The following is a 14,778-nucleotide window of genomic DNA, read 5'->3' on the forward strand; positions in this document are numbered from 1 at the left end:
TGAATGACCAGAGAGAGAAGGTTCTTTGTGAGCAAATGGACCCTAGGAACAACAAGCTTATTGGTCCCAGGTGCCGACCCAGTTGCCGTCGCCAATCAGTTAACCGGTCTGAAAAGGAAGAATTCCCCAGTTCATCAATGATTGACAGGTATCGCGCGCGCTCTAAGCCCAAATTGTTGGCTCTGGAGCGACCACCGCCCAGCATCCACATAACCCCACTGTGTCAGGGCACCCAGACCATGGTTCCTCGCCTGTGCCTCATTATTTGCTATGAACCGGCCTTAGAGGGGGGATCCTACGCAATTAGGGGTGGTCGGTGGTCCCTGCCTGCCGGATTGGGCCAACGCCCACGATGACGAACAAAGTCCGTGACGGTAAAATTAAAAAAAAGCAACCGTGAAAAATGCCTCGCTGCCCGCCTAGCCGTGGTATTTACTGTCTTTTAGCCCTCACTGGGCTCTCTGCCCGGGCACCCCTGAGCGGTCTTGGGCACTACGGGCCCGACGTGGGCTAAAGTTGATACTTACGTTTTAGTGTACACAGTCTGTATGCAGAGCCACAAGTGTCCCATACAAAATAATCTTAAAAAAATTAAAATAATAAAAATCAAATCAAATGAAGACAAGCTGGCAAAATAGGGAAAAAGGAAAAACACAAAACCAGCCCCGAGTCGTTTCACCCCGCGATTAGCTTCTCTCTTTTTGAGACTGTAGCAACATCCTCGATCTGCTCCTCGTCTTTCCCTACCCCATTTTCCCGATTCACTTACTTCATACACTCCTTTGGTTTTTTCTTTTCTTGTCCTACTGCTTTTGACTAATCTATACCTGACCTCACACATTATTACGCTTGGAGACGCTCTCGAACCGGACCACAACCATTTCTAGACCTTAGCCCTGGAAATTTCGTCTCCTACTTTTCTTGATGGTCACTCTACTTTCTATAATTATTCCGGTTCATTATTAATTCGCCTTAAACGCGCCTGGAAACGACCTCAATCCGGACTCTCTCCCCCGCCGGCGCAACCCAATTTATCCTTAACCGTGAACACCTGCCTACATCGTCACGGCCTACATCACCACCGCCACGGCGATATTCCGGTCCCTCTGAAACACGCGCAATATCGGCGGTGATCCAGTGTGGCGCATGTGGAGCTGGGCGTTTGAACAGACTGTGAGATTTTCGACGCAACAGCGTCATAGCCCGTCGAGTCTTCCGCTTTCGCCTGCTGCTTCTTTGCAGTGCCTGCATGGCCTGGCATCGATCGTCCTCACTCTCGCTTCGAATCACATCTGGCGACGGAATTTGCCGCCGTTACACTCGCTCCGCCCCTTCTGCCGCGCAAGGCCTATTGATGCGCGCTCGGCCGGTGCGGTGATAGAATCTCGCTCGGGGGAGCTATGCCCGCGGCTGTCGACGAGATGGCATCAACACCGGCTTCACAAGGCGCACTAGACGCATCCAGTGACAAGAAGCGCAATAAGTTAGGGTATCATCGAACATCCGTCGCATGTGGTCAGTAACCGTCGCACACACCTTTGCTATCTTTTTGTTATTTCTTTTACCTTCTTCCCCATTCGCTTGTCGCCTTTGCGACCCCAATTTATGCGAAATGATACCTTCCTCCGCGGGGTAGTGGCAACCAGATCGTGGATGGTTTTGCTCATACATCATATACAGTACATTGCCGACGACGGAAGATTCGATGCCTAGTGGCGGCGGATGACACGCAGGGACGGTGCGAGAACTGTATCCGCTTGCGCAAGGAATGCCAATTTTTCCCAGTCGATCAGCAGCCTCCAGTGGAGAAGAAGTCGAGGCCCAGCTCCAGGATCGAGACGCCCACGACGGACCGTCCTGTCACGACCCCCATTGCCTCCTCCCCGACGACGAACCTGGGTCCCGACTCTGTTGAGACCTTCTATCCATATCAACCCATACCGTTGAATACGTCAGGCCAGGACATGACGTCTTTCAGCGTGGACTCATTTTCCGGCAATCCAATGCCGGGCTTCGCAGCAGGTATGTTAGCATCTTTTCTGACTTCGTGCTGGACACTGTAAGGGTCGCGCAAAGAAATGAGTATGTATTGACTGGTGCTTTGCCCTTTCAGACCGAGCGATGGGACCGGGAAACTTCCCAGGCCATCCGTCAATGGACCCTGGAGTTCCCTGGGACGAATTCACCACTATGTCCGACCCCACCATGATCGCCCAGATGCCGACTGGAAAGGGCCAGATGATGAATATGGCGCCCAATGCTTGGAATCCCGGGACTATCCCTTCTGGATTGCCATCTGCTCCGCCCATGACCGGGCAGACACAGCAGATGAACACACACCCGACATTTACCTTGCAGCCGGACGGCTCGATGTGGCCAATGCCCTCCGGACCGTCAAGAGCAATGAGCTATCCTGGACAGGAGATCGGATCTTCTTATCCAAACCAATTTCCACCCCAGATGCCTCCGGATCTCAAACGACGGATGACAACACCCGCACAATCTGTTCCCACTGCCGCCGGGTCACACGGCTCTCAGGGCCCAAGTCCGGCTATGCAAGCACCGCCGGGGCCAATGTCGTACCCCGGTCAACCAGGCATGGGGTATGCATCCTGGCAGGACATGAACGCTTTGCCTGGGGTGGGTGTGGTACCATATCCCATGTACACCGGTGATGCCATCCAACAACCTCCTTTCACAACCAGCCCTCCCCCAATGGGGCATCCAGGTGCGCCGGGAAGATCATCGGGGTCATGAACCAAAAAAACCCCCCCATATTTCCGGCGTGCTTGATTCGATCATATTCCTATGATTTGGGTTTCATCACGTTGCACGTAACATTTCTAGAACGGCTTGTTTCATTTTTAATACCCCGGGGATACATTGTTTTCTGGCATTTCAACTTACTGCGTTTTCGCCTCTAACTTCACATACACCGTGGCAGGTCTGCTTTGCAGCTGGTCATTAGCGGGCGCATCAAAGGGGTCTTTCTATTCGGGTGGCATTGTTTCCGTTTTCCTTTCCTCCTGGCTCGGCCGAACGTTTTTACTTCTCGATTGGACCTCTCCTATTGGAGACTATTTACCTTTGGTTTCTTTTCTTTTTTTTCTCTGTCATTTTTCAACCCATTTATGCGACCCTCTTGAGCCTTGATTGTGGCCAATGGTTCTGTGACCTGGGAACTTTCTTTTCGACCCATGCATGCTGGATGTCCTCATTTTTCGGGCAAAATCATATAGACTTCTCTTTCCCTTCTTTATGTCTTCCTGCTTTATTTTTCTACTTTTTTCTCCTCTTGCCTCTCTTTTATGTTCTTATTTGGCATGCATTGCCATCTTCTTTTCTCGTCTTACTGTTTGGGACTCTAGTGAGGATTGAGGTACCTCTTGCCGACACATGGAACGAGACACCACATCGATATTTTTTTTTTTTCAACAAGGGCCATTGAGATCGGCTTTGCAGAATTGCATTCACTGTATATATTGATCATCACAGCGGGAATTGAATGACCGCTGCTCTTCACTTCAATAGCCACCTTTGCTTTTACTGGCTGTTTTCTTTCGGTTAACTCTTAACTCCTGAAGGATCTCTGATATCTCTGCTTGTCTGTGAACGGCGTTGTGTCTACCCTATCTTTTGTGAACAGGCCAATCAAATGGTTGAATGCCACATCTACGGCCCAGCACCTTCGTTGATAGGGAACCCACAGTAAGGATGATGTCAGAAATTGGGTTGGAAAGATAAGCACGCGGCTTGCTGTCTCCGCGGAAATGCAGGGCTTATTCGAGCGGTGCTATCCCATTGGTAAAATTATATCAAGACTCAAGATTAGGGCTCTTATTGTCGTCAACCCCGGTCTGCGCTCCATCGGATGCAGATCGGGCGAGATACGCGTGGAAAGAGATCAGCGAAAACAACAATGGATTGCTTCTGTGGTCTGGATCTTAATTATCTGGCATATCCAGGAGATAAGGGCGGCCTTGGGGGCCTGGTGGTTTGTCTTGATACGTCTGGGGACGTCATGTACCCGCCTCTAGGGAGATCTCCAGGAGCATCCACCGGGGAGTCGATCACTTCCGGGGGGAAACCTGGAGATAGCAGGGTCGTAGGCTGTGTGGCTATCAAGACCAGTCTTTCACCAAGAGATAACTATTCGCCTTCTGATATGGCCTGAACGATCACGAAAGGCTCTTATCTAGCCTCCCCGAGGCTTAGACGGATCTGCAGACTTATCTGCCCCTGGTTCTGGCCATTGCGAAAGCGACGAGTGTCAAAGCTTATCGAGACGGTGCTGAGTGATAACCACACGCTCGGCGGCCCATTGAATTTCGGAAGCTTAGGTATATATAGGGGCTCCGACCCGGCCGTTTGGGGGAAGACCTCTCCCTTGGTATCATTGTTTTGAAGTCTGGCCCTGAGGGCCTTCTTCTTTTGTGTCATTGTTGGCTCGTGGCGAGCGTAACTCAGGGGAGTCAAGCGTCTGGCGGACCTGCTAGGATGTTCCATATGCGCAGCATTGTCGGTATCTTGTCTCCACGCCCTCCCCCCGGGGCGCTCCTCTTCATAAAGGGTGCGTTTTTATCACCTCTTCTGCCAGTGTCGCCTCAGCGGCGATTTCACTGTAACCGCAGAAGCCGCACGAAAAGAGCATCCCACAGTTGTGTGCAGGACTAGGAAGGAACTAATTAGGGCTCACCACCAACAAAAGTACATCCGGGCCTCTCGCCGGCGCCTCAGCCTGCAGACCGCCACGGGCCCACTGTTCTTATGTCCGAGACACGATGGACTGCCTCGGGTTGATTCGGACCGTATTTGTGACCCTCTGGTCCATCAATGTTCCCTTGTGTGATTCGTCGTTATTCGAATTGCTGAGGCGATAAGACCGACGTATCGCCGGCGACGAGATCCACCATGACTACGGCGAATGACCATGTTATCAGCTTATCAGGTTGTCTATCTTGGGTTTTCCCCCGTTGTGGGCCAACGTATCTCTCGTGGGGCCAAAAATAATCGTCCTAGGAACCTTCCCCTGGTGCTGATCCGCGCCGATGATGGCATAATGGATTATACCCATCCTTCCCCTCGCGTGCCTGGTCCCCACTACTGCGCTTGGGGTTGCTGGATGGACGGCGGAGCAGCATCGACCGAGATCTGACATCAGAGGGAACGCGGCTGCTGGGGATCGACCCTCAACTAGCGGCGCTGAGAGGACCGGAGTTTGATACCGAAGGTTGTGGCGAGCCAATACTCTGATCGATTCAACTGCTTCAATTTAACCGGCTGTAACGACTGCTATCCCCGCAACCAGATGGATGGTACGGGCGTGACACCAGGCTTCGTATTGGTGTACGAAGACGCCGCAGTACCGGATCGGGTAATGTAGGGATCAGTGCCGTGGCTTACTTCGAACGTTATCTTTTCTCTCTCGGCATCCGCCCGGGGTTCTGGCCAGCTCGTGGGCAACTAACTAAGGAAACAGCTGAGTAATTGAATCTTCACATTTTTGGTTCTTCTCGTGTATTACTAGATAAAGATTTCTCTGTGCCCGTCTGTTGCAAGATGTATACTATTATTGTAGGGAGTCGTATATGTTCCGGGATTGTTCAACTGCCGAACTGGTCCATAGACTGTCGTAGCCCAAGGGTCATGTTGCAGCCCTGGTACGTACCTGCGCCTGGTCTCGGCCTGCAGAGCTGGACCGTCATCGGGCCGAGCATCAAGACCACCATCCCGGGAGTCTTATTCGAGGAAGTGGGATCGCAAGGCGTGTCGTTAGCTAGTGATCTTGGTCGGGCCATCAATGTATGCCATAGTATACCGTAGTGGTGGTTCAGCATGAACCGGGGTACCGGTATTACCCGTACAGTGTCCTCCAGCGACTCGAACTTCACTTATACAACACACGCTGAGGGGTGGAATTCTTTTTGCTCATCTTCTGCTGCTGCTGCTCTCTCTCTCCCTCCCTTCCTCTTCTCTTTCTCCCATCTCCGTCCATCCGACCTTCTGTCTTGTCTCCCCCGGCCAGCATTGGCCGCATCCGTCCCTTCCCGCCCACCTCGCTCGATTTGCCTTCTCCCCAGCATCCTTCTACCCTCGTTTATTTTCCCATCTCCAATCTCACCCGATCGGGGCATGAACATCAGGAGGGTCTAGCCCCAACCCTCCACGACGCCCCAAAAGCAAGAACTCATCCAGCGACATCAAGGCCAGGTGGTGGCCTGGGATCTTTGGTGAGTTTCCCTTTCCAACATGTGATGACGAGCCGTCCGCTTTTTTTCCCCATCTTCTTTTTCTTTCTCTTCCCTTTTGTCGTCAAGTCTCGCTCGTCCATACAAAACTAGACTAACCCGGTCACGGCGGCAGACCCCGGTCGCTGGCTGCTGCACCAGGCTGCCAATCGCCTCTTTTCGGCCAAGGGTTTCTCGTTTACGGCGGGAACGGGGGAATTTCCATCCTGACCTTGCATTTTTCGGGCCTGGCTTCCCACCCCCACACTAACGATCACCGCTTCTCATCCTCTTTTATCTTCCCTCTCGTCTTGTCACCTTCTCTCCCTCCTCTGGCCTGCGACCGAGGGGATCATGCAGGGCTTCAACCAGAGAGGTCCAGGCCCCGGCCGACCGCACCAGCCCGCCAGGATGGCGTTCCCCGGCTTCGAGGCGGGTTCTCAGTTGACGACCGATTTCGCCACCGATTCCCCCTTCATCCCGGCCCCGCCTTCTCACCTCCCCGACGGCTTGCTGAACGACTCTATCTTTCCTGAGTGGGAGACCGGCGCCTCGCGGGGTCAGCTCGATAACCCCGATGAGATGCAGCGACAGGATCCACTGGCCGCCCAGATCTGGCGGCTCTACACCAAAACCAAGTCCCAGTTGCCGAACCAGGAGCGCATGGAGAATCTCACGTGGCGGATGATGGCCATGAGTTTGAAACGCAAGGAACGGGAGCAACAGGCTCGGTAGGTGCCCGTCCCACCCGCCAGTGACAGAGAGAAAGCTGATGTCGCTATGTGCCGGCAGCTCGTCGCAGGCTCAGCTCAATAGTATCACCAGTCCTACCCCGAGCGGCATGTCGCAGCTGCACCTGTCCGACCCCGTCTCGACCAGTCCCGCCTATCCAGCATCGTCGACCCTCGATGCCACCTCGGACCCGATGAATTTGGATGACTTCATCGTGCCCTTCGACTCTCCCGCCGATCCCCCTCTCCACCCACCGACCGACCGCAACTTCACTGCAACCCCGACGGCATCAATCCCCATCAAAGTACGCAGAGACCATCCGATGGTCGATTCCACCGCCGCCTCGTTCCCTAACCCACCTCAAGATCAGCGCAAGAACAGTGAGTTTGGCTATGTGCCTCGTCGGGTGCGGAAGACGAGCGTGGACGAGCGTCAGTTCTTCGCCGGACTGGCCGTGCCAACTCGCAAGCGCCCCGCCGAATCGTCGCCGCAGGTTCCGCCCGTGTCGAATGCCATGCTGGCGCAGCATTCCGAGCTGTCCGCGGGACTGCCTGATTACTCGCTCGACCACCCTTCTTCCAGCTTTGCTTTGCCTGGCAAACCCGCAATGGGTGGCCTGCGACGCCCGCAGCACCATGGCCTTTCATTCGGCCTGGACACCTTTGGGCTGGGAGAGGACTCGAACATCCACTCGGCCGGTCCCTACCAGCAGCATTTCACCTTCTCACCCTCGGATTCTCCGATGACGGCTGGCAATTCGTTTTCCAACGTTTACGCTCAAACCCCTCTAGCCTCGTCTCTCAATTCCACTGAGTTCTTCTCCCCGCCACCGTCGGGCTACCAGTCTGCCGTCTCGACCCCGCAGCCCATCTATGAAGGTGAACAGTCAATGTTCTTCACCGATGCACCCTCGGTGGAGTCCCAGACGCAGCGTCGCGTCCCAAACTACATTACTCAGCGATCCTCGAACCTGTCCGCATCACTGCAACCGCGCTACATGTTCAACCCCGCCAATGGCGATTCGCAGTCGGTGGGTGCTGTTAGCGGTCCCCCGACCACGACGCACATGGGATTTTCGGCTCCTCCGCAGCACATCGACCCGTCTCAGATGTTGGGGACTGGAGAATTCTCTACGACCGCACCGTCAGGAAGCATGTTCACTTTTGGTGATGACTCCGATAACGAGGATGATGACGTCAATGCGTTTAGTGAGCGCGCTGGCATTGCGATGCCCCACGATTTTGCGTCGATGGATGAGCATGTCAGTGAATTGAGTGCAGGGCTGCAGTGGGATGGAGGCTTCCCGGGGTCTGTTCAGTCGATGCCGGGATTTCCGGCCCAGCACCGGAAGCATGTCACGATCGGGTCGACCGATATGATGGATGCTCCGCCCGAGTGGCATCAGAGTGGTAGCCTCGGACGTACGCATGGGTCTGCTGCTTCTGTGAGCGAGGTTCGCAACCGAGAGCAGGATCCCCGTCGCCAAAAGATTGCACGCACTACGTCTACCCCGAATGCCCAGCAGCTGCTGCGCCAGAGCATGAACAATGGTCCCACCAGCGGCCCCCCGACAAACCACCCATCTCCCAATACTCCCCCCGAGTCGGGTCTCAGTAGTGCTGTTCCATCGCGCCCAGCCAGTCCCGGTGGTTCCAAAAATGGCGATGCCAATGCTGGGCCGACTACCTGCACCAATTGCTTCACCCAGACTACTCCTCTCTGGCGCCGGAACCCCGAAGGCCAACCGCTGTGCAATGCCTGTGGTTTGTTCTTGAAGCTGCACGGCGTGGTGCGGCCGTTGTCATTGAAGACGGACGTCATCAAGAAACGAAACCGGAACAGCGCAAACACCGTTGCCGTTGGAAGTTCGCGGTCTTCCAAGAAGTCTGCTCGCAAGAACTCTGCTGCGCAACCTTCTTCAACCGTGTCTAGCTCGCGGGCTCCCAGTGGCAACAACTCAGAGTCACCCCCTGCCTTTGCCGGCTCGGGCATGATGGGAAAACCCGGCGTGGTACCCATTGCGGCCGCGCCCCCCAAGTCGACACCAATGTCCGGGTTGGGCCAAGCCCGCAGCGCGGCACAGGCGGCTCTGAAGCGGCCGCGACGCCTCGAGAAGGCCCCGGGAATGGAACAGGATTCGGACGACAGCCCCAAGGCCAGTGCGCCCGCAAGCCGCTCCAAGGTCGTCCCGCTGGCGCCCGCGATGGCACCCGCGCTGGCGCCCGCTGCGGCGAACCCTGCCAACCATAGTATTGCTGGCGGACAAGGAGCCAGTCAGGAGTGGGAATGGCTGACGATGAGTCTCTAGCTGAGGCATGGCATCGTTCTTTTCGTTTCTCTATGGACTCTTGTGACGCGGGCTACTAACCACTCTAATAATTTTCGCTAATGCTCCGCCGGTGGATCTGCGTGGTATGCTCTCGAACTTTACAGTTTCGTTCGTCCCTTGCCTTTTTGTGTGTCTATCTTGTGTCCCTATCTGTTTTCTATGTGCTTTATGATTTGATTTGCTTTGATACAACCGCGTCTGTCCGGTCTCCCGAGCTGTTTTCCTGTTTTGTTTCTTGTGTCATGTTGACCAGCTCGGGGCCGGGCAGAAGTGCGCATCTCTGTTTTGATTTTTGTGGATTTCTCTGTTGCAGCTGCTGGGCAGACTTCGACTTGATGGGCCCAGTCCCCATGCACGCGTGATTACCTATTAGACCTGAATTTGATAACGATGATGACCTATCTGACCCTAACCCTATATCCAAGCCCTAATCAAGAGTGGCTATTTTGCATGTCTTACATGCCCGGTTGACATCACCCTGAGAAAACTTGGTGACATCAGTCGCCCCATGGGCGAGCCATCCGCTAGAACAGGACAGACATCATATTGACGAATTCCTGAGGTGCTCTGTCTTTCAGTTTCTCCTCTTTTGTCTTTTTCGAATGATGTTTCTCACTTCCTACAATATATGTGTTCGAGATAAGCAGCTGTGCGTATCTCTGGAGATTCCCGAGCGATTGAACTATATTGTATTCACCCGTAATCCTCAGTACTACCGCGATGTCTGGAATGGCTGTATGATTACTCTCTTCTATTCTAATACCTGTGGCGCTGATCTTAGTTACAGGGAGACACCACAAATACGGATGGTGAGTGATATACTCACCCCCGGGTCCTGTGCTTCTCACTCACAAATAATGGAAGGAACCGATGAATTCAAGCCCAATGTGCGCGGGCCAGATACTTATGCCGGCCGCGCTCGCGAATCAGCCAGCAAGGTGCGCGAAAAGATTGCCAACCGCTTCCAACCGGGTGCGTATCCCAGCAGCCACAGTGCCATCGCGAATCACTTAGTTCTGATTTTTCTTTTCTTCATTTATTGCAGGCGGCACTAAAGCCACTTCTCGTCGGCTGTCCGATACACCTTCCAATATGCGTGAACAATTTCGGGAGTTCAGTCCCAAGGAATCGGCCAAGGAGTCGGCAGAGAAGAGTAAGTCGGTACTGCAAAATGCACAGGAGACGGTTGCCAAGGCGCTGGGAGGTGGTTCGCGTGGTGAGTCGCTTTCTTTTGATCATGTCTGATCGTTCTAATCCTCCGATCACAGGGGCGAGCTGAATTGGTACACAGGGAGATTTGGAAGGCTTGATCAAGTAGTTGTTTATAGAAAGAATCGAAATTGATTTGACAGTCACACTTGCGAATGCATTCTTGTAATACTTATGAAAGATCTTTTTCATCTTTGTTTCATTTTCCGCCTCGGTCTTCACCCTGCCGGATAAGGTGCATGTCTATAGTTGTGTGATCCAACGTGCTCGGCAAGCCCCTGCATGAGCCACATTTTATAGCACCACGAAGATAGCCCGAGGGTGTGCGAGTCGAGCATGCTTGGCCCTTTGGGAGCAATAATATAATCCGAGACCACTAAGGATAGGATAAGGATACGGTGAAGGATGAGCGTCCTGAAGTCCCGCGGAATGTTAAAGCACTGATCGCTTCGTGGCTTATTTTGGTGGATGCAGACATCTCTTGCTTAGCACTTTTGCGTAATTGTGTAACCCTAACATGGTTTAGTCTCGTCTATGAATTAGTTCAGCTTAGCTCTACCTTTGTAGGGTTTAGAGTACACAGCTCTGAAATATTTCCTGTTTGGGCATATTGATGCCTGGGGAATCAATTGATACGATCACGTGGGATAGCAGCAAAAAAAAGTATCGACCTCCCTCTTCAACTTGCCATTGACACCACCGCCAGGATGGGGAATAGTGCCAAGCGCAAGAAGGAGAAGCAGAAGGACTTCCAGGTGAGGGTTTGTGCGTTATCGACACTGCAATGTCACTGACATCCCCAGAAACCCAAACTTAGGGTCGGCAAGGCCAAGGCCAAGCCCGACAACTTCACCGACACCAGCTTTCGATCCAAGGGTATGTGCGCTTTGCTAGCATCTTGGAATTTCAGGCTGACTCTATATGCCATAGCGATCGTTCTCACACAGCAATCTCTCCATCTCTCGGCTCCCTCTTTGAACAGCCAGTTTTCCCATCACCTGTCATTGCTCTCGTCCAAGTCAGACAGCCAACGGCGCGATTCACTTGCCCACCTGACGACCTCGATCGCCTCCCGTCCCGTAAACTCACCTCTACCACAACCTGTCAGCGTCATCCTTCCGTCTTTGCTCCCACTCATCCTGGACGCGAGTAACAACGTTCGCACACAACTGCTCAAGCTCCTGCGCACGCTCCCGCGCAACGACGTGGAGGATCATGTCTCGCAGCTCCTTCCCTATGTCCGGGCAGGAATGACCCACCTGGCAGCTGACATCCGGGTTTCCGCTGTGGAAGTGCTGTCCTGGATGGTGGAGGCGGCCGGAGAGCAAGTGGTATCCTCCGCGGGCGGGTGGATCAAGACGCTGAACTGCTTTTTCTCTGTCCTGGGCTGGCACACGGAGGAGTCGGCAAGATGGTCGTCAAATCGCGCTTCTTTTGGCAAGTCTGGGAGTCAAGGCAGACCTATGGTCAAAGTGCTGGGGGCGCTGGCGGAGTTTTTGAACGCTGGAGTCGGACAACCAACAACAGCCGGGGATGACCCGCTTGACCCGGATGAAGATTCGGCGGATTGGCCGTTCCCCCTCTGCCAGACATCTCAACACATGATTTCCCAGTCCTCTGCCGCGTACGCATATCTGAATCTGTTTGGACAACCCCGTGACGAGGAAGGCGAGATGTACGAAACCCGTGAGGATCGGTATCGGGTGTTTACAAGCAGGTTTTTACCAGCGATTGAGCGCGGGCTGAAGAGTGCGCGTGAAGAAGGCGGAGAGTTGGGCCGTGCTTCCTCCGGCGTGAGCAAAGTGGTCAAAGAAGCCGTTTCTTATGGATTGGGTCCATGAATAGACCTGGTCTCATTTGCAACAGTCCCGTTGGACGTTGCAGTCCCTATAAACACCATGGATAAACCACCACAGACAACCCCGATGAATACATAAGCACTTCAGGAAGTGCACGGGCATCTCGCGGTGACCGCGTGCCTGTTTGACTTGTCTCAGGCAATCCGCCCGGTCAGGGCTGTGTGGTCGCGAATTTGCGGGCATTACAGTCAAGGATTGATTAGCCTGTGCTGTTCCACTGAGTTCGACCTCACGTGGTTACAGACGGAAGCACCTTCTTGCTGGCTGGAAATGCTTCGGTGGAACTATACACAACTATAGATAGGCATACATTGCCCATAAATACAAGCTTTAAACGACCTTTTCTGCAGATGACTGTGATCCAACCCTTACATTCTTCTCACCATCAGCTGGTGCCACTTTGACACTTGGCTGGTCATCCGCATCAAGGCCTTCTACCACGGCACCAGTTGCGTCATAAATCTCATCGGGCAGGACAGCGTGCTCGATCTGGGTCTCTTGCGCTGGAAACCACCACGACAAACACAGATAGGTACCGGCGGTCCCAACGAAGCTTAATATCCATCCAAACTGATAGGGATGGATCCCTGACCCGACATCGATCTCTGGATTGACGGCATTGATGAGACCGGGAAGGTTGGGCGCGACACCGACGAGGAAAGCAATCATTGCACGCCAGTTCACACCAGCTGTCCACCCGGCGGAACCAGCGTAGCGATATGTCGAGTTCCAGGGCTGGTATAGAGCAAGCACATCGTAGCGCCGATGGTTGATGACCCAGAAATCAAACAGCATAATCGCAGCAACGGGACCCAGAAATATGGCGTACGCAGACATGAAGGTGAGGAAGTTGCCTGCAGACTCGAGAATCTTCCAGGGGACCAGACACCATGACAGAAGTGCACACAGGATCTGGCCGCGACGAATGTTTAGAAACTGTGGTGCTAACGCGGTAAAGTCGTTGGCAGCTGAGATAGAATTGGCTGAAATATTGACGCCCAACGATGCTAACACAAATGAGAAGGCGCCGAAGAAGCGGCCTGCTCGGCTGGGCCAGTAGCTGATCAGCACCATTGGGTCCCAGGGAATGGAGGATAGACGGTAGTGGGCCTGGCCAGCAGACGAGGCTGCGATTCCAATGAAGGAGATGAAGGTGAAGATAATGGGCAGCATAGGCACATAGAGGAGTTGCCAGCGAGGATTGACACGCGAGTAGCGCGAGAAATCTGACTGGAAAGACCATATTAGTCAGAGTGTTATAGAGGACTGTGAAGGAGACCAACCTGGTTCACGCTGAGCGTGGCATAGTTGCCCAATACACTGGTCATGTTCGCCAGGAACAGCCAGCTGTACTTCGACCCAGAGACCGAGGCCTTCTGCTGGACAAAGATATTTCCTCCGCCCTTCTCTGCGACAAAGGCCCAAACCAAAATAGCAATCCAGGCAATGGGTACAATTACCGATTTGACAACGAACAGCCAGCGGAGCCGATTCGGATGCATACACAGGAAGGGGACCTGGACGATCCAGAAAATCAGATATCCCACCATCCCACTTGTAGTGATCCCCTGAGACTTCGGGATGCCGTTTGGGAGGGTCAGAAAACTCGGCCAGATGGCACCGAGCATAATGCGAACGGCATTTCCACCATTGACATTTTGGATAGCAAACCAGAATACGGCAAGGATTACCCGCGAGACAATGGCAACATACGAGCCCCAGAACCCCCAGCTCGCGCGGGCAATCACCGGGAATGGAGTGTGGTAGATGGCGCCGATGGCGCCGTTAGCAGCGATCACGAACGACATAATGAAGAAGGACAAGGCGACAATGCCCAGTGCTTCACGGTATGTGAGTCCGACGGCAATAATACTGCTGGCAAACTGCCAGGTTGCTGCGTTGAAGGCATCGGAGATCCAGTATGCTAGTACGTCTCAGCTGTATACTTTCCAATTCCCTCTGGCCCAGCAAAATACCTATCAGACTGGCCGCACCCCATATTCGCCGATGTTTGGGTATCGGATCCAGATCGCGATTGGTCCATCGCGCGTTTCCCTCTGCAAAGGCAGACTGGGGCTGCGAAACGCGCAGCCGGGGTCGAGAAAGGCGCATTCTGAAGTAAACGGGGGAAGAAAACAGGCAGGCCCGGAGCCGCAAAGTACTCACTCGGTGAGGTTTTGTAGGGCTACACAAGGGAGCCGGCGAGTTGTTGAACGGGCTTCCTAGGTGACGCAGTCCGACATTCCAGGGAGGAAAAGACGACGAGACGGAATGAGCCAACACAGTTATCATTGACAATTACTTCGGACCTATCATATATTCCATTATCATTGGGTGATAAGAGATCAGGATGATCAACACGAGATGCTTCATCCCATTGGGCCGATAAGCAGAAAAGGTAAATTACGATGCGTAAATCACA

At 53.6% G+C, this 14,778-nt stretch overlaps 4 protein-coding genes across 4 annotated transcripts; 3 read left to right on the forward strand and 1 right to left on the reverse strand.

Moving 5' to 3' along the window:
- Positions 1 to 1,400: 1,400 nt before the first annotated feature.
- Positions 1,401 to 2,757, forward strand: N7510_005288 (putative C6 finger domain protein; the record flags this gene model as incomplete). Its single annotated transcript, XM_056977214.1, has 3 exons — positions 1,401 to 1,519; positions 1,637 to 2,022; positions 2,114 to 2,757. The coding sequence occupies 3 exons, from the start codon at positions 1,401 to 1,403 to the stop codon at positions 2,755 to 2,757; spliced, it is 1,149 nt and encodes a 382-aa protein (XP_056833246.1).
- A 3,824-nt stretch (positions 2,758 to 6,581) lies between these two features.
- Positions 6,582 to 9,267, forward strand: N7510_005289 (GATA-type transcription factor; the record flags this gene model as incomplete). Its single annotated transcript, XM_056977215.1, has 2 exons — positions 6,582 to 6,958; positions 7,020 to 9,267. The coding sequence occupies 2 exons, from the start codon at positions 6,582 to 6,584 to the stop codon at positions 9,265 to 9,267; spliced, it is 2,625 nt and encodes an 874-aa protein (XP_056833247.1).
- Positions 9,268 to 10,145: 878 nt separating this feature from the next.
- Positions 10,146 to 12,338, forward strand: N7510_005290 (IPI1/TEX10 family protein; the record flags this gene model as incomplete). Its single annotated transcript, XM_056977216.1, has 5 exons — positions 10,146 to 10,260; positions 10,334 to 10,508; positions 11,204 to 11,252; positions 11,301 to 11,373; positions 11,428 to 12,338. 5 exons carry the CDS (start codon positions 10,146 to 10,148, stop codon positions 12,336 to 12,338), a joined length of 1,323 nt encoding a protein of 440 aa, XP_056833248.1.
- Positions 12,339 to 12,686: 348 nt separating this feature from the next.
- N7510_005291 (nucleobase cation symporter-1 family protein) lies at positions 12,687 to 14,468 on the reverse strand (the record flags this gene model as incomplete). Its single annotated transcript, XM_056977217.1, has 3 exons — positions 12,687 to 13,586; positions 13,640 to 14,280; positions 14,333 to 14,468. The coding sequence occupies 3 exons, from the start codon at positions 14,466 to 14,468 to the stop codon at positions 12,687 to 12,689; spliced, it is 1,677 nt and encodes a 558-aa protein (XP_056833249.1).
- Positions 14,469 to 14,778: the final 310 nt, after the last annotated feature.

The sequence above is a fragment of the Penicillium lagena genome, assembly GCF_028827675.1.
Source record: "Penicillium lagena strain IBT 129212 chromosome Unknown utg000003l_segment0_segment0, whole genome shotgun sequence".
NCBI classification, from domain to species: domain Eukaryota; kingdom Fungi; phylum Ascomycota; class Eurotiomycetes; order Eurotiales; family Aspergillaceae; genus Penicillium; species Penicillium lagena.